At 34.4% G+C, this 26,504-nt stretch overlaps 1 protein-coding gene across 1 annotated transcript in view; it reads right to left on the bottom strand.

Moving 5' to 3' along the window:
* The window catches only part of KCNH7 (potassium voltage-gated channel subfamily H member 7), a 467,687-nt gene that overhangs the window by 124,078 nt on the left and 317,105 nt on the right, over positions 1 to 26,504 (bottom strand). Inside the window, exons 4-6 of the mRNA XM_054562728.1 lie at positions 20,639 to 21,067; positions 15,666 to 15,686; positions 7,362 to 7,576 (exon numbers count right to left, since the gene is read on the bottom strand). Coding sequence (XP_054418703.1) covers positions 7,362 to 7,576; positions 15,666 to 15,686; positions 20,639 to 21,067 — 665 coding nt within the window. The remainder of the gene's footprint in view (positions 1 to 7,361; positions 7,577 to 15,665; positions 15,687 to 20,638; positions 21,068 to 26,504) is intronic.

Raw genomic sequence — 26,504 nt, forward strand, 5'->3', positions numbered from 1 at the left:
ACACGCTGTGTTATCTTCTCTGAGCAGGCCCCTACCTCACTTTCCTCAGGCCTGCACGCTGTTTCTTCTGTCCTAAGCTCTAATGGTCCCAATGAGACTGGCGAAGGGAGAGGTGGGCAGCAACAGCTCATCCAGGCTTACCTCTGATCCCGTTTCCAGGGCCCCTTCCTAAGCCGCACTGCCTCAAGCTTTAATAACCTAACTCCCACTTTCTCAAGTTTTTCCCACACAAGTCAAGAACCTGGAAGTCACTTGACATGCCAAATTTCGTAGACCAACCCGGGGCAAGGCCAGCACAGCGTGCAAGTAGTATGGTAATAATACTAAGTAATTTTTTTTTTAGCTTATTGAGGTATAATTAATATACAAAAACTGCAAACATTTATAATTTTAAACATTAGTTAATAAAAGATAATAAAATGATATCAATGTTGTCTCTCTTTTATAAATCAATCCCTGTTTCTGAAGAAGTACTGAATTATAAACACTGTTTTGAGTTCTGTCAAAATTAATATAAATTGAGAGTCATTGAATTATATGAAGTGATAATGAACATATTTACAATGGACAAAATTCACTGGAAAATAAAAAGCCATAATCTTCAAACTCTTCTTTATGTTAGTAATCAGTATAATTTTCCCTTTCTTTCAACCGAGTGGCATGCCACCAACAAAAATCAAAATCCCTCCATCCTAATCTAAAATCAGCATAATAAAAATGGACTATAACCTTAAACAAGAGATAATGCTGAAATGAAGCTCCCTGTTAAGGATGGTTTTATTAAGCTTTTTGGAGAATTGGAGGAGTTTTAGAGAAAATCTACCACATTCTCTTCCTATATATCTGCATCACACTTTTCTAATTAGTTACTACTAAACTTTTGGAGCATGATGTTTAACCACACAGCCGAATGTTAAGGGTATGTTCAAATGCTATGGTAATTTCTGATTAGACTCAGGGGGAAAAAATAGGGTAACAGAATTGAATATAGAGAGGGTGTCCTTTAGAGGTTAAGAACTTTATGTTTGGAATCAGATGAGCTGTTTGAAGGCTACTCCATCATTAACTGTGTGACCTGGGCCAGTTGCTTCTTCTCTCTAAGCTTGATTCCCTCTCTATGAAATAGAGATGATAATAATAGTGCCAACTCATAGAACTGCTCTGTGGATTTAAATTGGTAATCTATCAAACCACTTAGCATAGAGCCTGGCACATAGGAAATGCTCAATCAATGTCAGCTATTATTAAATCTATCATAATTCTATTTTTATGACAATAATACACTTAACTGATTCCAAAATAATGGGAATCTATTTTGGCTTTAAAGTTCTATATAGGTTTCAAGATTATGTGGCTTTTTGTACATTCAGACTTTTCTTTCCTGTGACCTAAGTTTCTTTGTGATTATTCCCCAAACGAATTTTCTTAAGTACTCTCCTTAGTGATGCTATAGGCAAACTATACTTGTGGGCAGGTAGTGAGTCTCTTTCTTATCATATCTTCTCCAGATTAAAATCTCCTGTTCATTTAGATCCTTCATATGATCCTGATATGGGTTTCTACTAAATTTACTAGGCATTTCTCTTAAGTAATAAAGTAATAAATGATAGAACTACTTGGTCATAATTTGACCAGTATAGAGTCTTAAAAAAGAACTTTCAAACTACCTTCAGTTTAATAATATGAATTTGTAGCATTTATTACATTAGCATTTGTAAATGCTGTTATTTTGGACTGTTGTATTGTGTTTCTCCAAGTCAATTAAAATCCCTTGACCATTGGTACTAGGTTTTATACTTCTGTGTTTTTAGTGCCTCCTCAGCATATAATGTATATTCAGTGTGTGTGTGTGTGTGTGTGTGTGTGTGTGAGAGAGAGAGAGAGAGAGAGGCAGAGAGAGAGAGAGATGGAGAGAAATGCTGTTAGACTGAATTTTTATCTTCATCTTTGCAATGAGCCACTGTTGTTTGTCCTTTTTCCTTAGAGGCGCTCCTTCCCCAGTGAATTTTTCTGGTGTGGTTGTCAGTCAAGTCACTGCACTTCTTGTACCACAAGGATGAGTGGATGAGCACAGGACTCAAGTTGGCCGATCAGAGTCCACTTTCTCAGGAATGATATGGATACTAGAGGGCAGAAGGTCTTCCTTAACAAATCAACTGTGAGTATTGAGATGGGAGAGAGGGCCCTGCTTCCATCAGATGCATAGTGAAGTCATTACAGAAGAGGGCATTGCTGACAGGAAGAATGTCATTTGCTGTTCAAACTAAACGCACACATGCCCCAAAACAGATCTGCCCCTGCACCTTCTTCCTCCTTTTATTTTTTGATTAACCCATTTTCCACTTGGAAAAAAAAAATGGAAATACCACTACTAAAAACAGAATGATATACATAGAATGATGTCATTTGTTTCCAAAGACTATCAACATACTAGAGTGATGCAAAAATGATAATAAAAGCAAGATATTTCATGGCACACTTTGGGGATAAGGTTGGTTATATTAGAGTAAACACTGCAGTTGCAAATGCAACCAGGGAGTATTCTGGGGCAAACAGGGAATGGGTTAAGGTGGTTTCACTTGGGCTCTGTTACTTGCATTGTTCTACAGCATTGACTAACACAGTCTCACGTCACTGGCCAATGAAGTTTAGGAATCCACGGTGCCGTCACCTTATAAATCCTTTTGATGCTCTTTTATATGTGCAAGGAGGCTGACCTAATACGAAACTTTTAAAAGTTGAACAGGACAATAAAATGATACTTTATTTATTGTAAAAAATTAGCATAACATTTGAACTGCAACTAGAACTAGACTCGGGAATAATGAAATAGTACAAGAATGCAAAAGTCTGGTTTACTTTATTTAAATAGAGGCAAATCTAACCAATGATTTGGTTGTCAATCCAGAACCACAACTGAATAGTAAAAGCAGACCTTCTCTCAAATTTTCTCCCAATTCATTGTTTTCTCTCCATGACTCCACTGAATTTGGCCATGCTGCCCTGTGGTGAGCCTTACACACATCAGCCTGTACTAGTTGGATTGTAGTTAAGATTTAAAAATCCACACCTTCTGAGAGTTATTTTCTATTTTTTATAATCAATAGAGTTGGCAGATAGGCTAAGACAGAAAAGCTGATGGACTCCGCAAATTTGTCCTGTAAAAACAGCCAATAATGAATGGGTCTTTGGACCTAAAACAACAGAAAGAATAAAAATCTTGTCTAAGAGCAGAATTTAGAAGGCAGAAACTTGATTTAGGGAGTTTGACCCATAGATTTACTCTTGCTTAATTCTCTCCAACACATTCAGTAATCCATTTCTGAATCTTTTAGGACTCTTCTTAAATGTTATGTATTATGCTATGTACTAGTGATTCAAACACTTCATGTTTTACTCATTCATCAATACTCACAGTTCCCCAAAGGTGGCCCACTCCAGATTGTAATTCCTAATTTTGGAAACTTCTCAAGCTTCAAAACTCATCTAAGGGTTTACGTTCCCCAAGCACTACCCCACTCCCAATATAGGTAATGTTTCCTCTCCCAGCACCCTCTGCCCTGAGTATACCTATAGTATAACACTTCACACCTCGCTGTATTGCCTATGTATCGTGCTTGTCTGTCTTGTTCACGTCTCAAAGGTAGAGAATTTGCCTTTTAAGATGAATTCCCAGAATGTAGCACTGTACATACTGGTTGTCAATACATGCCTATTGAGTGAGTAAACACACAGAGGAATGCATAAGTGCATGGATGAGTGAATGAATGAGAATATAGCCTTTACTCCAAAGAAGCCCACTCTAGCTAGGTAGGCAAATAACTAATTGGCTAATTAGCAATTAGCCAATGTATAATAGAGATGGGATCTAAAAGGGGAGAGAGCATAACATGAACAGAAACCAAGGTTCCTTTTATGTATGTCTTTTTATTTTATTTTGTTTTTTTGATGTCTGATCTATTGTTTGTATTCAGAGGAGCACTTAAAACTCACTGTTGGATGATCTATGAACAAAATCCTGATAACTTTTGCAGAAAGGATTACCACAAATGTACTAAGGGAATAAGGTACATAAAGACATTAGTTATAGAAAATACTGCTGACCGCGTATAGCAAATGTGTTGTAAATATCTAGACAAGGAGAATTTCCACATGGGACTAACAAAGGGAATAATAAAGTCTTTGGGTGATTACAAGTTATTTTTAGTGACTAGGAGACAAAAGATGCTACATATTGTGAATATGAGAATTCCAGAGATAGCCATGATCGAGAACCTTCACAAACACCAAATGAGAAAACAGTTATAGGATCACCCTTCATCAAATGCTTAAACAAAATTCCCAGAGGCTATGTGTGCAGGAGGAATTTCTCAATTTCTCAATATTTGATCTCTATCTTGTTTGGTAGGTCCTGTGAAAAACTGGAAGTTTTGCTAATAAACGCTAAGGGGGCACTAAAGAGAAGATAGAGTGTTCCTACTGATCCCTTCTTTCTAGTTGCCTGTCTCATCCTTTTTCCAGTCCCTTGTCATTTCTGGCCAGAACCACAGCCAGCCACTTAAGTGTTCTATCTGTTTCCAGAATCTCCTTCCTATCAATTTATCTTTAGATTGGAAAATTAGATCCAAGTCTAATCTTCCAATGACTTAAAAAGCTTTTTTGCCTGCATCATAGTTACCCAGTTAGGGTCCTTGGAAGATTGTGGAGAGGGACACTCCATGGTTTGGGTGAAGTATCAGAAGCTGTAGGAAAACTATGGGGTATTTCTGTGGGCCTTTGATTCTCTCAGTGGTAAGTAGTTTAAAACATTTTTTTTCAATGTTAAAACAAACATTGTAATATTCTGAAGCTAAATACAAAAGTCACAGGGATTTAAAGAGAAGGTATGAAACCTTAAAAGAATGCTTTTGATGGCAGCTATTGCATTTTACTTAGACCCCTAGGAACTTATGTGAAAAGGTAGTAAAGAACTATCTAGACGGGAAAGTTTCAGCAGCTTCCTTGCTTGTGACAAGCTCCTGGCCTAGTCTCACCCTGGCCCAGGAAACCGCTTGTTCTCAAGACATATGGGCTTTTGTGCCTCTAGAAGTGTGTTCTTGCTGTTTCTTCTACCTGAGATTCTCACCCCCTTCCTTGTTTACTTCACCAACTTCCCCTTCCCTTCCTTTCCTTTCCTTTCTTTTCCTTTCCTTTCCTTTCCTCCCTTCCCTCTCTCTTCCTCCCTCCCTCCCTCTCTCCTTCTCTCCTTCCTTCCCTCCCTTCCTTCCATAAATATTTCATGAACTCTACTCTGCCAGGTATCCTGTTAGGCCCTGGCAATGTAGGGATAAAAGGATCCACAGAGATAGTGAGGAGGGCAGGGGGGAAGTTACACAAGAACATTAGTAAAGAGAAAATGTCTGAAATTAATTGTTGTCTACTTAGCTCTGAAATTTCAGATAAGACTGAAAAGGGCAAGTATCTTTCTTTTGTGTATGTGTGTCGACTCCACTGAAAACTCTGAGATCTTATGTGGGATTTTAAAATCTTTTCCTTCCTTTTCTCCCCGCTTCACATTATTCTATTTAATTCTTAAATCAGCACTGAGAAATAAGTTTTGCCATCACCAAAACTTGCCTCAATGTCACACAATAAATGGCACCTGTCTCCATGGCACACAATGAATGACTTTGCCAGAATTAAAACACAAGTGCATGTGACTTTAAGTTATGTTCTTAGACATCATTTACTACACAGTTTGGTAAATAAGCTTCTAGATCTAGTTTAAATGTCCCATCCTAACTCTTTTTCCCCCTCTGAGTCCCTATATTCTTTATTAACATGATTTAATTATGGCTATTTATATGAACATTTTCTCTCTCTTCAGGCTTAGAAAGACCCTGGAGCAGGTAGGCGCTGCCTCTGGTCCACCCTGGCGTCACCCTCTCCTGGCACAGTGGGCCTGGCTAGCAGGGCAGGAGAGGGTGGGCCTGTGGTGAACCAAGTGCATTAAAGCTTTGCAAAGGTCACACTTGCCTGCCCGCAGGACTCGCCGTGTGTTTTGTTTGGCTTAAAAACCATTTTGAATTAGTTTGCCAGCTTTTAGAAATTAAGAGTTTATCATAAATTCTGGATTTCCAGCATCTTTTACCATTGGAAGATTTGGAAACCTTGGGCAAGGATTCCTGCACGACCACACCTTGAGAGAGCCCTGTGCACTGGAGTCCCCTGCAGCCCCCTGTCCCGCCGCGCTGCCCTGCCCGCTTTAGTCACTTATGCTACCGCCAGAGCCCTGACCCCGCTATTTGCAACCAGTCTTCTGTGCAGTTTCTGAAATCTCTTAATTTCTGTATATCCATATGATGGTTACTGTCTACGAATAACAGAATTTTTAAGGTAAAAGCAATTGCAAATAAAATTTGAGGATATCAAATTTCCCATCTCAAACAGAGACTGCTCAGGTCTATGTGCTGACTCGTGGTTTTTACATAGCTATCAGCTCACACAAAGAGGTAATTTACAAATTATTATGGTATTGTTTGTAGTGATTATAATTACACAGTAACTTTATCCCAAATCTTCAATCTTTGGCATGTAGATTGGGGTCAAGTTTACCTTTATATTGTGACAGTTTATGAAAACATTTGCTAAGCAAATTTATTTAGTAATTTGTAAGAAAAAGAAAAACCTGTTTACCCAACACAAATTATAGAGTCATGAATTCCCAACAATGAAAGTGCATTGTAAGCAAAAGCTAGGTACTGCTTAGACTGGTATTTTGATATAATAAGTACAAATCGTTTTTCTCTGTTTTTTAAAACATGACCCCTGATAGTACCTTTTTATCCCAGTTCAACATGCAATATTTTTTGGAAAACAATAAAATATTGTTACTGGGAAACACATTGGTTTACTCTTAATCATTTTGGTCAGCTCTTTGCCCCAAGTCAACTGACTTATCTGACTGTACTTAGTAGAGTAAGCACAAAAAAAGAGGCCATAGTTAAGAGTGAATACCAATTAGTCACTTAAAGCTTCAATAGACACATCCATTATAATTAAAAAAAAACCATGCTTTAATAATGCAAGGGTTGGTGGCAAAACAATAAATGTCCAAACATGATGAATAGCAGGTTAGCCACCTCTACAACAAAAGGAACAATGATACTAATATAACCCATTTTTGCTCAGTCTTATAGTAAGCAAAATTTTAATTTATAGTTTTATTTATTTGTGATGGTCACTCAACATCTCAAGATAAATTGGAATGCAAATAAATGGCTTACCTCTCTTGATGGTCACTCATAGAAAAAAGGATGTGTTTTATGGTGCTGAAAAGAACATTAAAAACAGTTGAAATTAATAGTAAAATTGTGTCCTACCTGGGTAACTTTCTCTGTTACATTGTGTGTTCGATCTTTAACCTTGGGTGCAATAATGGTTTTATCTGAAGAAGGAGGGGATGTACTCTTTTTTTCAGTTTTGACATCTGAAAAATTCAGAGTGAGCTGTGGAATCTTGTTAATGGTGCTGTATTTGTTGAGGTTTGAATCCGATGTGGATCCCAGGAGGCTTGACTTGATATGATTAAAAGGTCCTAAAAAGATTGGAAAGTATTTGTAAAAGCAGTATCAGGAGAAACAGAAAAAGAAAAAATAGTCCTGAATGACTCGCTGTTGATCCATGACTTCTGTGACCCTGAAACAGGCATGACAGGGCTCAGGGTCACTGTCTGCCACATGGAATGACACGTGAGTATCCACGGATAAGATGGGGTTCTAGGAGTGCACTCAGAGTACAGATGCAGGCTTTAACTATTACTCAGCTTCTGTCATTAAAGGCTGTATCATTGGCTAAGTTCTACCCTCAAAGTTTCTCAAGAATTTCCTTTTATAATCCAGGGATTGTTCGAGGAAGGACTTGCCTATGGTTAAAATCATGGTCGCTGTGAAATTTCTGAATGGACCGTCTACCCTGCTTCAATTTCTCTTATTCCCCTCTCTGTGACAAGCCAGCTGCACTCTTTGTATGCTCCTATTACTTCTACAAGATGTTTATGCAAAACTTCCAGAACAGTTTAGCCCAGATGGAGGAATTTCAGATAAGACTGAGAAGGGCAAATATCTTTCTTTTGTGTATGTGTGTGGACTCCTTTGAAAACTCTAGGATCTCATGTGGGATTTAAAATCTTTTCCTTCTTTTTCTTTTTTCCTTCTTTTAAATTTCACTGACCACTATTTTAGAGGAAAAAAAAGAAAAAGAAAAACTATACTAGAAGAATGCCTTGGCAAACAATTTATAACTGATGTGCCATAGGTAGGTAATGGGACACACCTGAAGTTGGTATTACCTTACTATTTCTTTCTTCCTTTTTTTAAACCATGCTGTACATTAGATTCTTAGAACTTATTCATCTTATAGCTGGAAGTTTGTACCTTTAACCAACCCTAGTTACATCTCAAATTCCTTTCACAGGAAGATAATTTGGCAAGATGCCAGGACTCCTGAGCCATTGTTGAGGATAAAAAGCGCACTAATCAGCTACATCTTTGAGGAAAAACCTATTGTCTGTTGCTTATAAAGATTCAGGATCCCTCAGAGTTTCTTGTACAGTGAGCAACGTTATGTAGCTCTTAAAAATGGGCATGAGGAAGAATTTAAAAAAAAAAATTCCCGAGTCCAGGTGTATTATACAGCCATTATCTTTTTGCCTCAGAGAGTGCTTAAAACATAAAAATTGCATGAATGAACTTGCTAGTTAACACATTTTGCCTTATTTTTTCCTTAGGTAGAATGAAACTAACGCAGTTTAGGGATTAAAATATACTTTATGCACCAAGTGAGGTATAGAGTTGAAAATTATATTTATAGTTTGTGTCTTTTGGACCACAACAACCAATCAACTCAGATTAAATATAATTCTAAGAAAAAAATACCCATCACTTAGTTCATAGTTACCTTGAAGAAAATTCATGCTGTATTTGTTTGTTGAAGTTATATTTTATTATTATAAAAGTTTGAAATGATTTAAAGAGAATTTTTATTGAGGTAGCAAACACTGTGTTTCTTGATGTGCATTTCTGTTCATTTCCTGAGTTTTTTCTGTTATGATGGCCAACTCCATCTCAATGAAAAATGACATTAGTTTTTGGATGTTTATTACTTAGTATGTTCTCATTTGCATATAGAATTTCATTCTCTTTTCTATTTATATGACAAGGAGAGAAGTAAGAATCAAGAGTGGCACCAAATTATCCTAGCTTTCAGGTAGGACTTTGACAGAAACTTCACTTCTTAGGTCTTTGTACGGCTCTCCACTACATGCCACTAATTTGTTGTTGGAACATATATCCTACGATACTTCCTTTTTTTTCTTGTAGCATACTATGGCTACATCTTAATATTTAAAATATTAAGGCCTGTATCTTAATATTTAAAGTTTATAAAATATTCTAGAACTTCATATTTCTTGATTTTGTCTTTTTCCCAGCTCTAATGTCATATTTTCACTCCTTAGGTAATTTTACTGTACACAGGGATACTGACAAGAGATTACACACAGAAGGTTGAGCGCAGGTATAAAGTTAAATTGTGTTTAAAATCCTTTAGCCCAATTTTCAATTCCCTTCCTCTATCATCTTCTATATGTTGGATTTCTGTTGCAGGTTATCTACAAAGTTGTTCAAAAAAAATTGAAAAAATTGGACCACAAAGTTGTTAAAAATCTGGGTAAGAATATGGATTATCTATGATATTACAGCAGAAAGACACTGTTAAATATACTCTGATTGTCCTGTGACCAGTTCCAATAAACTCCACTGAATTGGCTACACAGATAAGCAAGTGGTCTCAACTCTGACAGTTTCGCTCTAGGGCAGTGATTTTCAAAAGGTGTGCCACAAGAATTTTTAAAACATGCAATTCCTGACTACTTAGTCAGGGGCACTCACCTCTTTTCCCTTGATTGTCAAATTAAAAAAAATGACAATAGCCAACACAATAATAGTCATGTGATTTGAACAAATCAAAATTATACCTATTTTTGTCAGATTGGCAAAAAATACAGAATTTTAGTAACTATTTTACATGTGCCATAAGATGAAAAAGGGGCATCTGTGAGGCACTTTTATTTGCCAAAATAATGGGAGGTGGCTATTCTCTCACCTTGCAAAATTGTCCCATATGTCCCAGTGGGCGGTCATGTAGGTGAAAATTCTGTTCGTAATGATCTGAACCTTGAACCTGTTTCACATATAGAGTATACTGTACTTTTAGCATGCTTTTACTATATATGGAACTTTCCAGATCTACAACTGCCATGTAAAGGGAAGGTTTTTATATTGTTTTATTTGGAACTTTACCAGAAGTTGTTTACCATTTTGGAAAATCATATAAGTCAGAACGATACTATTTACGGCATTTGAGTTGCCAATAAAAAAATCTCAGACTTTAAGTTATTGCCTGTGTTTATAACTGTGACATGCAAAAATATGTAAGCAAAATGATCTGAATCTTGTTTTAACAGTGTTGGAGCCAAACATTATTAAATTTGCAGAGATTATAGGAATCACACAAAAATCATTAATAAAGTTACTTTAAAACTATTTTGTATTTTTGTTCTCCTATACATGTAAAATTATGTGAAATACAATGAATAGAAATCTATGTGGTAAAAACTAAACATTTGAAATAGTTTGTCTTGGGATTGTGTGTTGGTTTGCAATGTCACCCTCATAACCCCCTGGAGTTTTCCACAACTTCTCCAGATTGTCTTGATTGCCATATCTTTTTCCAATCCATCTTTTAGTTCCTGTTGTTTCTGAAAGAATGTGATCTGGAGGATAAATATATGTCCTGACACTTCGTGGGATTTCTTCTGTGCAGTGTATTACTGTTGCATGTTACCATGTAGGCATCATTTTAACATTGCACTTAAAAGCAAGAGCCAGCTCATTTTTGAGAATGTTATACTTCCTCATTTTCTCCCCACTTTATCTTGGTATATTATTCATAATTCAATTTGAGTTTCCTTCTTTTAAAATTCTTATATAAATAAGTTCAGTATGGTACTATTTATTTTAATAGTGGTTTTTATTTTTTTTTCCCACACATACTCCTGCTCTATCATTTTATTAAGGTACTCGTATACACTGTTTTCTCATGTCTTTAATGCACTTAAAGTCAAATTTTTCTTATGTCTAATTATTGCATTGTGTCTTCTAGTGTAATTTCATTTAAATATTAACATATTGAGAGAAATATCATTTTATTATAAATTGTTTCCTTTTACCTCTCTTATATTACAGTTCTTTTAGAAATAAATTATCTCTGAATAATTAGCTTCAGGATAGTAAAATGAGTATAAAAATGTTTGTTGCAACAAAAGGATATCAGGTTGGAAGGGCTAAGTTTTGACCTCAGAATGTTACAAATTCATTACAGTCTGTATTTTAGCTTCTCTTATTTACTGGTGAAAAATCTTTCTAAACTGATATTCTAGTCTGTTTTTTAAAAAAAAACTCTTAGTGTTGGAGATTTAATCTAACTTACTTTTTAAATTTATACATTTAAAAAATTCAGTGAAACATAAAATAATTCATGCATGCTCCTTAGACAAGACTTTACAATCTAGTTTATCTTGTGTAACAAAGATCATTGTGCTCTTTGCCACTGATTTTGAAGCAGGCGTTTCTATGCAGAAGTCTGCTAGAGTGCGCAAGATGATCAGTGTTGGGTTCAGTTCCTCTGAAACCTATAGAAGTTATAATAAAATTTTTCTAACACTAATTAATATAGGTATTAGCCATATTTTTATTTTACCAATTGTAAACCAGACAGAATGTGAGGCTAAAACAGAGTAAGAATCAAGGACTAGAAATCAGAATACAGGGTTTTCTACCTCCTAGGTCTATATTCAGAGAGGCCTTGGTTGAGGATTTAAAGGTGAAAAGAAGCCTCCCTGAGAGTGAGCATGAACAGATGGGGTATAGGATTCTAATGAAAGAAAGGAGAATACCCTGAAAAATAAAGTTAAATCAACTCAAATAAACTAAATGGGCAGGAATAAAGGGAAATAATAGGTTCAGTATAAAGAAATGTAAAACTCAAAACTATTTAGGAGGACTTGATGTTTTTTAGAGAAACATTTGCAAAATGGATGACCAGCTTAAATTTTCCAGCATACTAGGAGGACATGAAAAACAGGTGCCCAAGAAGACTAACTAACAACTATATAAAGCTCTAATATATCAGAGGTGTCTGATTAAATATAAATTAGGCCAGGTTTCAGATACCAAGAAATGCCCTGCATTTAGATATCAAGCTAAAAGCTAAAGCAACAACTGGGAATAATTTTAGACTGAAGATATTTAAAATTTTTATGATAAGGCTATTTATATTTATCATGAGTTACAAGGTACTAAAGGAGAATATATTCTTTTTTAGGCTGTGCTGGAAATAGAGCTAAGGAAATTGATATATTTTTTAAAATAATTTTTTTAAAAGATCGTTATTCTTGAGGGCCAAATGGGACAAAAGAGAAGGAAATAAAAAAGATTAAGGTTGTTTTTAAATCATCAGGTGTTTATGAAATATTTCTTAGGGCATTGAGTTTCTTGTGCTAAAGTTTAATAAAACATAAATCACTGAAGTGACAGCATTAAAGAAAGTGCAAGTGCAGTGTTTAGTAATTGAATTTTGTAAAAGAACAGTCAGTAAGCATAAGGACAGCCTGTTTAACACTAGAAAGTTAAGACATAATAAAATTATTTGTAGTCAACATCTGTATTGTTTGTTTCAGTGCATGGTATATAATTTACAGAAGAAAACTGTCACCATTGATAAATCCATTTGCAAATCAACTTATAAAATCACAAATATTTGGTAATGGCCAATGTAGCTTATGAGAAACAGTTTTATCAGATTAGTTGATTTTCTCTGGAAGTCTGAGAGATTTTGTGGCTCTAGAGAAGGTAAAAGCTATAATATATCTATCTGACAGTAGTTTTGTTTTAGACTCAAATGCCAGATTCTTAGACAGAAAATGAACATAACATTGTCAGTGGAATGCATGGGATGATAAAAGGAGGTAGAAGCAATAGAGGGGTAAAATTATATTAATGACTTATTTACTAAGTAGGGCAAGGAGTTAATTTTTATTGATGACTTGGAAAACAGAATAGACAAAGAACCACTGAGTTTGAGGTGAAAATCTATGAGAGAAACTGTTGAAAAATATAACATACATAAACAAATAAAAAGCATATGCAATTTATTTGAATTAACTTTTTCACTCTTTGATAATGAGTTACAATTTTTGATCTCTGAAATCTTCCTTTTAAAGAGTCAAATTGCTATGGGAATTTATTAAAGGGAAACAAAATTGATCACAAGAAAGGAGGTTAAATAGAAATTATTCCATTTAGAAGAAAAGATTGAGTACCGATTTGCTGTTTTTATATTGTGGTATTACATCAAGATTAGGAGTAGCCACCTTAGTATCTCAGTCCAACTTAGGATAGAAGAAGGGGAATAAATTACATTTCAGCAATAAGGATTTAGGTTAGCTCTTTTTGTAACAGGCAGTAAAAGAGATTTACCCAGGAAGTTAAAGAATGGGCTCCACTGAAGATAAAGATGCCTCTTCCACCCATGCAAGGGATGTACACAAAACCATTGCCCAAGGGGAATAAAGCAGGTGATCTTGAAAACCTCCCAAATGCATTCCTAAATTATTTACCTTACTTTGGTAAAGAAATCATTTTTGGTTGAGTTAAATATTAAAAAACTATGCATTTGTATACAAAGCAGTGTAGAAATTTGTCTTTGATTTAAAGTTTTTTATTTAAGTATGGTTTAGAAATAAACCCCCCAAAATTTAAAAAGCATAATTAATATATTTTCCTATATCTAACTTGTATGTTAATTGTTTTGTGAAAATTGTAAGAAGCCAGGCACTTAAATATTTTTAAAATAGTTATTAAAATCAGAGTCTGGACCAATAATGAAGACCTTGGAGAGCACAGATATATTAAATTTTTATTAAATTTGCATGTTTTATCTAATTTAGGACTTTAGGACTTTAACTTTATAAATATTAATATGCAAAACTTTCCACAATGATTTAGAGTTTCATAATTCCAAATTCTGACTTTTATGATTGATTTTTATTCAAAGACTATTGTTATTTAAAAGTGGGGTATTGAGGAAAAAAGGTTAGAGATTAAGTAGATTAGTTTATGAGATGAAAATAAAATTGCTGCAGTTTGAATGATAAGTATGTGAGATACTAGTCTGGAAGGTAAGTAAGCTCAATTTTCTATTTATTGAGATAAAATTAGATTCACTTCCTACCATATTTGAAAGATCACTAGAAAATTAATGTCTAATAATGTATTGTTAATTGTTAAAGCTAAAGCCAGTCATATTTCACAGAAGCAGGTTGGTGAGAGCTGTTTGTATTCTATAATACTTCTGAGATTATGTTTCTTGAGAAATCACCACCTGCACCTGACACTGATTTGCTTCCTTTTAGAAATTTCAGGCCAAAGATATTGTAGAATAATTATCTACACAAAATCCCGTCCTGCTGTTGGAGTTCACCGACATAGACCTTTTTTTGAAGTGCTTAAAAATTAAACTGTAATGGAAGTTGCCACAATTTCCCTTATTTTCAAATTACTCTGGGCTGCTGACCAGAAAACATCTTTAGTTTTTAATGGTATTAATTCATAAGGGTCACCAGCTCTGGATTAATTAGAAAAGCAATTGAGAAATCAATATTCAAAACTTCTCAGTGATTAGAGTAGCAGTGACATTGGAAAGAGGTCAAAACAGAGAGTTCTAAGTAATGATAGTTACTGATGGAGACGAGTCCATGCAACACACATGCACAGAATGAGCCGTTGCCACCACATGCATACCCACAGCAGCATGCATGGCCTATGTTGAAAGACTAAACTCCGCAAGTTGTCCATTTATGAGAATATATGATTATTATATTTTGTGATTCCTTGTATCTACTACAATCTAGTAGAAAAACAGAAATGAATTTCAAATTTTTAGCCAAATCCAGATTTATCCAGACGTATTGCTCAGTTAAGCAATATCCAACAGTAGCTGTAGGTCATGCTAGTGATTTCAGACTAATATAAGACACAATTAAACATGATTGAAATGTAATATAGAAAAATAGAAAATGACTATCATGCATGTACAGTTTACTACCACAGTAAGCTTAAAACCATACCCCCTGCCATCCAGGAACGTGAAACTAGTTTTAAGGAAACAAAAGAGGAACAAGTGAAGTGATACTGTCATGTAGCACTTTGCTTATTTTAATTTTGAAGTGAAAAAAAATGTTTTTTTGTTAAAATAGGCTTATGTGCCTCTTTCACACTGTAATATATTTAGCTTGATATTTGCTATCTTTCCAAATGATTTGAATATTTAGGACATGTCCATTGTCGACCTAGGTTTATACTCCTCTCGCAGGAAAACATTCATAAAGCAACTGAGAAAGTAACAATGTCTCCAACCAAGTCAAGCCATGATGACTCCATGGGGTGCCTGGCCTAGCTAGATTCAGCGTGATGTTGCATTGAACAGGGCATACAGCAGGCAGGTTAACATGCCAAGTAAAGGGGCACTTTGAGCATTGGATGTTAAAATTTGAGTTTGTACTTTACCTTTGACATTGCGACCATTGTCTGTTTTGAGCACATAGGGTGAAAAAAGAGAGAAATATAAAAAGACTAAAATTATGTTATATACACTGAATTACCTCTATAAAAACAATAAGAAAAAACAGAATGTAACACTTGAAAATTCATCTTTGAAATTAATAACATTTGGACTATGCAACCAAGAAAAATGCATATGCTAGAAATATCTTCTGTCATAAACATTCATGTTAAAATTTGTGAATTATTTATCTCACTTAATTTAAATGGATTTCAAGATACAGATATTTTAATTATGACAACTTGGAGAAAGGCACGCCCAGCTGCCTGCAGTTGTAATAAAAACTTTCAACCTTGTCAGAAACCAATTTCGGTGTTGCTTCAACCATCACTTAACAAAGAAAGACTATATGACATTTTGCATGAGAAGTAAAATTTTTATATAATTTCACCTAGTATGTTAATAAGGAAAATATTTCTAAGGCAATAGTTTACCTTATAAACCAACTTGCACTATTAATCACAAATTTATCATTTGTCCCTCCCATAAATGTTCTTTAATGTATATTTTGAAAATACCAATTTGTACACAAAGAGTCATTCTTAGGCAAAAATAATTGTAAGAAATCAGTGGAACTGTTCAAAGGTAATGTAAGATTTTAAAATTTACGTTGTCACACTGTACTCAGTATAATACTTAGAATATTTAGGAGATTTGTTTACATTAAAATGAGCTGTTTTCAAATCTCAGAATGGAGTGTTTTCAGATTTACTTTGAGATTAGCAATCTGATTCTTTGTTACATATTTGTTACTAACAAAATATGCATTACTAGTTTTGAAACAAACAAGCTTAAAATAGATGAAGCCATGTCAAAACCATTCAAATATATCCAAGATTTGAAAAAAAAATTCAACATTTCTTGACATCTCTGCTAATACTGTGCGTGTTTAAAATCTTGGGATATATTATAATTGTTTCAAAGTTTACAGTTGAAGCAATTTCAAAAGTGTGGTATATGGAATTGCTAGCGTAGACATTGCCTTGGACAGAGTTACACAAATAAAACAATGACTTTAGATGGCAACTCTCTGCCCACTTTGAAAGACCATTAAAAACAATGAGACAGTGGAAGGGAACTTGATTACATAGTATTAATTATCCTCATCAGAAGCTAGGTCCAAAAATCATTAGTAAAGTAACACGTGCTTTCAAGACTTTAAAAATTATAATTCTACTCACCAAACCTGATATTTACATATAAAATTTTGCAAATTTCAAAATAACTGACCAAAAGTTACATTATATAGTGAATGCTTGGATGTTCTAAGGCAGAGCACAGGGTCCACTGTGTTGGTCCTAGCTGGATGTGCTTGTCATTCCTCCGTGACAGTGTTAAGTGTTGATGTTAGAGTAAGCAGTTAGAGTCCTGTGGCAGTTTGACAGAAGAATTTTACAAAGTCTTTCAATCTAATAATAAAAGAATTAGTGTTTATATTTTGTCTATTTTTTAAATTTCATTTTCCTAGTAGTGTATTTTTATTGTATTTATAAGTGTATTGGTCCATAATAGATTAGATCCAAAATTCCTGTCCCCATCACAAGTGGTTTGAGAAGTACAGTACTAAGGAACTTGATAATGTAGATTGAATGAGAGGATAATGTAAAATATTTGCAAATTATTTAAAGTTCTATTAAAAATAGCCAATATAGGAGAAAATTTCTCTTCTTGAAATAGGAGACAACAATATAAATTCAACATTTGGTGCATGTGGGGTTTAACCTGCTAACTAGTTATATGAACTCATAAAACTAAAATCAGTTTGAAAAGTTTTTTGTCTTCCCTTTTCAGTGGTTCAATTTCTAAAATATATCAAATAGATAGCCTTAGAAAGTATAGTCTTCTACGTTAATCAGTGATTTTGTAGCTAAAATTATTCTAAAGTTGAAGTACAAAAAATGCCCTCTGAATTTATCAGACAGTAACTGCAGCATTCGCAAGAAAGTGATACATTTTTGTACAGTTAACGTAACTGGGGTGGGAGAAGAAAATTGAGGATAACCTCAACAACTTGTGTCCATGTATAGACCTCATGCTGAGAAATTAAAAAATATTAAATCATCTTTTCCCATAATTGTTATCAGTAACTGTGCACTAAATGGAGAACCCATAAAACTGAAAACAATGAAAATAAATCATGAAATCTGATCTAACCTTCTCAGCACCACTGTCGAATCACAGGGTAAGTCTGTGTCTGTAAAATGCACCGATTATGTATCATTAAATATTCAAATTCACTGTTTCTAAATGTTATTATACTGTAACTCAGGTTCTAGGCTATGAAGCCAATCTGTGAAGAGTCAGTATAATTGCTAAAAAATAACTACACCAATTGGATTGACTAACTAAAATGTATGTTGGTCATTTAAATTACTATCAAGATTTGTCTGTTTTTCAGCCATAGTTTCCATTGCCCAAAGGTCAAATTTTGGAGCTTTCATTTGCTCAGGAGATATAGAGCATGCAATTACTGTAGGGCCTTAGATAATGATCCAGTTTCAAAATTGTCCTTCATTTTATTTTCCTTTCTCCTTTTGACATTCTTTGGGCTACAGAGTAAAATGGATGTGCTAATTGCTCTTTGACCATATAAAGTTTCTCAGACCTATCTTGAAGAAAACCTTTCTTCTGTTTCAGTGATATTGATTTTCCTCTTTGAATTTTTTCCTGTCATTCCATTTTCTTTCACCTCTTCTGTCTTCTCTATATTTCACTGTGCCCTTTAAATGTAGATCTCCACATGATTGAATCCTAAGATATTGGTTTAAATTTTAGAGCATTATGGAGCAGGTAACTAATTTTCTGATGTGTGTGCTTTTGAAACATATTTCACAAGCATGATCCTCTCAGTTTTAACCAACATTCATTGAATTTCTGTCATGACATAGACAATTGTTCTGGATGCTAAGGCTGCAGAGCTAACTATGCCAAAACTCCTGCACTGGAGGAGCTCATAACAACATAATTACTTGCTTGTATATCTAACAGGCATGACCCAGACATACAATGCAGAATAACGTAGACTGCATTAAATGCTGTAATATATATAACACTGCTTTGCACACTTAGGGGTAAAATAATTTAACTCTTCTGTTTTGAGAAGTGAAGTGGGCCCTTATGGCTGTGGGACATCGTTGGGAAGAGTTTTCTTGGCAGAACAAGTATTTTTTAAAATATTTTACTTATTTACTTTTTAGAGAGAGAGAGGGGAAAGGAGGAAGAAAGAGGAAACATCAATGTGTGGTTGCCTCTCACACACCCCCTGCTGGGGACCTGGTCCACAACCCAGGCATGTGCTCTGACTGGGAATCGAACTGGCAACCATTTGGTTTGCCAGCTGGCACTCAGTCCACTGAGTCACACCAGCCAGGGCAGAACAAAGTATTGAGGCCAAGAATATACATGATACATTTTTGGAAAGAGGCAATTAACTTTGTGTAGGATTAAAATACAATATACAGGAAGGGAGGAAGCCTTGCTGAGGATGGAAATGAGGCTTAAAAAGCTAGCGTGACTAGCTGGCAAAGTACTTAGTGCCCTTCACTCAGGATTCGCAGAAATAAATTTGTTTTAAAAAGTGGCAGCTCGAGTGATTGAGCACTCACAGGAAGGAATACTGCAGAAAGGACCGTGAGTTTCTCAGGAACCCAAATCTGTAAGATTCGGAAACGTATCTGTGCAACAGGCACGCTGAATCCTAGACCTCCTGGGAATAGTTCAGTGACTCAAGAGACCCCTTCTACAGAGAGGTGTTTTTTTTTTATTTTTTAACTGTTGACCTATTACAGTTGTCCCAATATTCCCCGGTTGCTCTCCCCTATTCTGTCCATTCCCAGCTCCCATAGTTAAATCCCACCCTGCAAAGGAGGATTGAGAGAAGAAAACATAAGTTGACTGTGGACTCTGAACTCTAGGTTTAAAGACCAGCTCTAACACGCTATAACCTTGAAACACCTATTTATTTAGCATATCTGTGCTTCAGTTTCTTCACCTATAAAATGAGGCTTAATAATAGTTCTTAATGTATAAGGTTATTGTGAGAATTAATGTGTATCAAGCAGTTACATTACCTTTCACATAGTAAATACTCAACAAATGTTATTCACTACTGTGTTAACGATGCATAGCTTTTGTTATTGCTAAAGTTTTCCCCTTTTCCCTACCTATTTCCTCCCTGCCCATAATCAATATATACTTTTCTGAGCACTCATTATGTAACGTCTCATACACATCTTCTTTTGGAAAGAGTTGGTCAATAAAATAGTCCTGTGATGGCACTGCACTGTTTCTGCCCAGGGCTTGACAGTTTGCTGCATGTAACAAAATTAATTATGTTTGAGATGATAGTGTCATGACCTAAGCATATCTTATACTGCACTTTAATTCATTAACATGCTATAAAGTAGGCAGGTAATGGTTATCATATTATTGCAGAAACATAGATAAAGAGGCCAAAAGAAACCAAGTTATTCACTGGGGTTCAAAGAAGAAATCAGTAAGAACTCTGAATTTAAGGCTCTTTTTTTAAAAATAGCCTTTACCCACATTTTTTCTTCTAAGGCAGCAATTTTCAACCAGTGTGCTGAAAGAATTTTTAAAACATGCAATAGCTGAGGAGTCAAGGGTACTGACCTGTTTTCCTTTAGACTGTCAAATAAAAAAATGACAACATCCAACACAAAAATAGCCATCTGGTGTGAATGAATCAAAATTATACTTATTTTTCTGTCAGGTCAGCAGAAAATATAATGTTTTTGTGTGCGATAGAATTTTAGCAATTAGTTTATGTGTACCATGGGGTGAAAAAGGTTAAAAATTGCTGCTCTGAGGTTTAAGAATTAATGTGAAAATTAAATATGAAAATTCCCTTTCATTAACAGTTAATTATGTTTTCATATTGAAAATACTTCCAACATACCTTCACTGGCATGTCGGTCTCTAAATATGTTCTTGGGTTGGACACTGAAACCTTCTATGTCATGAACTGAAGAAGCCCTCCGTATACTACAAATGCTTTCCTTCGATCTGGAATGAGTCAGCTGGGAGCTTGACTGCAGCATGTCAGGGTAGAGTCTGTCCCATTGCCTTTTGGGAGAGGAATGGTCAAGAGGTCCAGATATATTCACCAAGGGGGAACATTTGCTGGGTTGTATCAAGGCTTTTGTATCATCTGCTTCAGAGGGGCTGCAACTTTCTTTTGTAGGAGACTTAAAGTGCTTCATGGCTACTGAGTCATCACTGTGTTTAGATGAATCAACTACTACTACATCGGGGTCTTCTTGTGGTAAGGACTGCTTTCTGTAGGTGAGAACTCTCAGACCAGGGAACTTGAACCCAAAAAGTTTCCCTAAAGTAAAGACAAAAAAGAGCATTATTATAGGACAAAACATATACCCCTTAAAACAAACAAGGAAACATTTGACTCATATTTAAATGACATGTAAAAAGAGTTATTAATCTATACTTACTTTACAATTGGAATGAGGGATGTTTTAGAAAACATCTCTGAGGGAAATACAAAGTATCACATAAGTGTAAGAAAGTAGTAAAAAATAATTTTTACCATGTTTTTGATAGTTAGACCGTCTCTAGTGACATGAAATCATTATTTGTATGACATGAGGTTTTCTGTTTTAATTAATTAAAAACTTATACACACTGTACACTCATCCTTTAAGGAAACTTGAAGAGTATAGCATAGTTTAGAAAGAAAAAGAAGGGATGTGGTACCATGTGCAGAAAGAACAAACACAGAAAATATTACAGTGTATGTATGGGTGTGTGTTGGGGGGCTATTGTATTGCAAGTAGGAGGGAAGGGAAAGAGGTGGGGGTAAGGAGTTGGCCTGACACATCTACAGGGTTTCTATTGTATAATAATGTGAGTGTGGATAAAAGAAGTGGGGTCAGCTGTGTATGAGATGTTCCTCATCCCATTGGGAATTCTTCCAAGACGTTTGGTTTCAGAGAGGAATGTGTGGTAAAGATAGAAATTAGTTTTCCTGATATTTTCAAATCCGAGAATATGGCATGAAATGTTTTATACATATGTCTCAGAGTGGATAACACTTAGGAGAGGCAATTAAATATAAACATTAAAGGGAAGGTAATTAAAATTAAAATATTAGTTAATAAACACAAGTGCACTGGTAGTAAAAGCACACATTCAAATGAGTATATCATTTTCACTCTTCAATTTAGCAGTAACTGAGAAAAAAAAAAGCATAACATCCAGTGTCGCCAAAGAATACTGGAGAGCATCTTCACATTCTTCCAGGGATTGCAAATTGCTATAGATTATTTGGAAAGTCATTTTATAATAGCTATTAAAATGCAAAAAATATGCTTTTCATTTGACACAGCAATTCCATTCAGAGAATATTACAAAGCATAAAAACTAGACACAATCTGAATACCCATTTGATAAAGAATGGTTAAATAAATTATGGCATTACTATACTTTGAAATCTTATAATATTCTTTAAAAAGCAACATTTGTGATTTTTATTAGAAAGTTATTCAGATATAATGTTAAGTGAAAATGCAAGTTTCAGCCTCATTTGTTTATGGTACTACTATTTCATTAAAAATGATAAAAGCCTCTATTTGTCCATAGAATAGCAGTAGAGAAGGATGCGGAGGAACATATTCCAAACCTTTAATGTTGATAGGTTAAGTGGGGTTGGAAGTGAGAGAGTGTAATGTATTGCATTCTTCTTTGTGTCTTTATTGTTTATTACACCAAGCATGTGTTCTTTTATAAATTAGAAAAAACTAAGAAGGTAAAAGTTCTACCCCAAAAAGAAATACAAAGAGAAATAATATTGTATAATTCAAAGGTTTTCTAAGAACTGTGTGCAAGAAAATGTAGTTTCCAGTTTCTATTGCCAGCACCATAGTGTATGTCCACATCACCCATGGCTTTACAATGATGTGTTGCCCTTCTCGTTAGTCAGTTGGTGTTTTGGGTTCCTGACTTATATTCTCTAAATGTCATGAACACCATTATCTTTAATATATTTACTCTGAAATTTTCTTCAATGCATCGAAGATGGTCTGAAAACATGAAATAGCACTGAAAATTTTTCTGAATTTTATTTGAGTATACTCTTCTAGTAGATAGTCTCATGCACACATTTTTGCAATTCCATGTTTAATCCAATGACCCTTAAGTGTATGTCTCTGACCTAGATCTCTTTTCTTAGTTCCAAACCTGAATATCTAATGCCCTCAACAACAGCTTCATTTAGAATTCTTAATAACACATCAAAATCTCATAGGAAACCTAATCTCATGATCTATCGTTCCAAGCCCAGACTGTTTTTAATCTAGTTGTATAAGCCTAAGTAAGACTTGAGGGTCTCTAATCTCTATCTCCATACCCAATCAGCCCCCTAATTGTGTTTGTTTTACCTCTGAAATATATTTTTAATGACAGTCACTAATAATAATTATTTTCACTTCTCTCATATTCATTGTTCTCACTTTTGTCTAAGCTACTATTGGTTCACCTGATTTATTGCAATAAAATGCTAATCACTTTTCACATTGCATCATATCGTCCGTTCTTTAAAAAATGTTTATTTTTCAAAAAATGCACTTTTGATCATATAGACTTTCACTTTCATATCATTTAGTCTTTCACTGCTCCCAATAATTCTGTGCTTCGGGATTGAAGACAGTACTTATCTCCACTCTGCAACTTTTTCTTTCCTCCCTTGCCCTCTGGGATCCAGGCACATAGACTTTATAACTCCTTCCAAGGCCTGTGCTTCCCTCTAGGCTTCCTTGTGTTTGATACTGTTTTAGTCTTCCTCCTTAGTATATCCTTTGGGTTTTAGCTCCAAAGTTAATCCTTTGGGAAGCTTTTTCTTCCTTCTGAACTGGATTAACATATTCTTTATAACTCCCAATACAGTTTACTAGTTATGCACTTGTATCTAACATTTCTCTCCCTTGGTGGACTGTAGGCCTCATAATGGGAGAACCCCTGTCTGATTTGTTCACCAAAACCCAGCTCTGACAGAATGTTTGAGAATAGCACATATGTTTTTTACTATAGAAAGACTAGAATATTTAATCACACTGACCAACTTAATTAGAGAGTCTTAGCCTCCTGAAATTGTATTGACCCTTATCTACCAAAAATGACTGATTGAGTTGAACTTGGTAGCTCATGGAAATGGTACACTGTATACCATGCCCTATATAATTGGCAGGGCTCTTATTGTAAATTCAATCTTTTTTCAGAGAATTGCTACCATTCCGATCCTAGAACATACACAGAAGTGTGTTCAAACTCTTCATCATCTAGTAAATTTTATGTAAAATATCTATTACAGGAAATTATAGAATTAAGCAGTTTAATTCATTATTGTAAGCTTTCCAAATAAAATTAAATAACAGCACATCACAGTAACTATTTTACAAGCATTCTCACATAATTCTACTGCCACCTTTATTTGCTTAAGTAAATTGCCAAGTTAAAAATTAGTGAACTGTATCAGAATCATTTGATTAGTTTTTAATGCACATACAATTGAATAATAAAGCAGTTTACAAATCAATTTTGCAAGCTTATTACAATGGACTGAAGGTCAATGTCTACTTTTATTCATTTTCATCACTTTCATTATTGTCTTCTTTTAAAAATAATTCACTGCCTTTTTAAAATAATGATCACACCAGGCATTTAGTTTGTTTCTATAGTTTAGTCATGTACAAAGTGGTACAGATGGTTTTTTTCTGCACCACTAGTTTAATATGACCATGTTATATTGCATTACAGATTTAGTTGTCTAACTGCCATTCATCCAGAAAGAATACACATTGAGAATTTTGTTTAATGCTAGTACTTTCAGGAATGAAATATAAAACACTAAATGAGTGTAGTCTTGTTAGGGCCTTAACGCTGAAAAAAACACCCTTGTAAATTAAGTCTCCATTTTTTATTATATTTGTATCCTAACTTGTAGAACTAAAATACTGTGTATTCTATCTACTGAAGTGGTCAATAAATCTGAAAGAACAGCTGAATAAGTTTTTAAAAAACATTTTAAAACATTACCCAAAATAAATATAAACATTGATAAACTACTTACATGAACATTATTGTGTTTAAATATGCCACTTTCATATAAGAAGATATATAGTTTCTAAAATACATGAATTTATAAGTAACTACCATGACAACGTCTTTCCCTGGACATGTCACTTTTGTGAAGCTGCTGAATATCAATTTAGAAAGTGCATCTTCACGTATCCTGTGTCACATTGAACTAAGAACTTCCAACCTGGCCAGGTCAATGAGATGTGTACACACATACAAATACATACGTACACATTTAATTAGGTTTCCATGTGATAACTGCTTAATAAATCACATGTATGATTTACTCAAACTGGTATTTTGTTTCTCTTCAATTGATTTCTTCCTTTTCCAAATGTCAGGTTAAACAATCCATTCAAGTTGTGTGAAAATAACATGTTTACCTAGACTGACCTAGGAAGATCAGGTAGTTATAATATTGACAGGGACTCACTTCATGAAATATTCCAAATACCATTGTATTTGGTATTTGGAATACCATTTCCCAAATGTTGTATGAGTAGAGACTGTGCGTGATTTGGGGTTGCTAAGTAACAAAATCTTCCAAATGATATACAAGTGGGGACTCTGGTGTGGATATGCTGGTTTAAGCGATCATTAACATTCATTGTTAATGAAGGGACAATGCACATTTTTATCCAACTATCAGCAATTTTCTTGATTTTAGAAATATAATTTTCCCCAAATTCTAGAGGGAAACATTAATTGTAACTTATGACTAAACTTTTCCATTAGCAGCCACGTTATCGTTCCTTTTTCTATATCAAATTTAATCTTTAAAAAGAGGAAACTTCCAATCACATAACAGAAAACATGTTATGTTGTAAAAATTTTAATTAAATTCATCTAAATAATAGATTGTTTCTAGGTAATGGCTGTTGAGAGGAAAACTCTATATTACTATAGAGGCTCTTCATCTTTGAATTAAAGGATGACTTTCAGCTCCAATGGAGAATAATAAAAACACCGTGAATGCCCTTTTATAAAACAGCTATACAGAAAATTTAGTTGTTCCCTAGCTTGAAGTCTGAAAAATTGAGATACAAATTTGAGGGAGTAATGCAGCTATTCAGGAAAATATGTATTTTATGTGCTGATTATTCATAATATTGAGTCCAAAGCATATAAATACATTTTTAATGGCTTGTATTAGCTAGATAATTCCCTAAATTACCAACTGTATTGTGTGTGTGTAGACTTAGCTTTGGTCAAAGCTTTTAAAGTAATTCAAACCTTTATTTTGGGAAAGATAAAAGTAAAATTCTGCTTTGATTTGAGGAGTACAGTTTTAATCCTTTCAAAGACAATGAAAGGTAATTACAGTCCCTTAATAAGATAAAAACTTCCCTTTTAAATATTACTGAAAGGGGAAGAAACTATAAAAAGTTTATTTTATTAATTTTTTACATTTAGTTTAGGTTAAAATTTATCTTTATAGTTTTATATAAACATTAATTAAGAGTAGTTTCCAAAATTTAGTGGTAATCAGAATGATCTAAAGAGTTTGTTAAAACATGGATTGTTGAATTTCTGTATTTCTGAATCAGTTCTTCTGAAGTAAGACCCAAGAACCTGTATCTCTGACATGCTGCAGGGTGATGCTGGTGGTCTTACGCTTGGAGAGTCACTGACTTAGACAATCTGGTGAATGCTGACTCAATAGGGAGAAAAGCTTA

Source organism: Pteronotus mesoamericanus, unplaced genomic scaffold, assembly GCF_021234165.1.
Source record: "Pteronotus mesoamericanus isolate MK-2021 breed Mesoamerican mustached bat unplaced genomic scaffold, CSHL_Meso_final scaffold_651, whole genome shotgun sequence".
NCBI classification, from domain to species: Eukaryota; Metazoa; Chordata; class Mammalia; order Chiroptera; family Mormoopidae; genus Pteronotus; species Pteronotus mesoamericanus.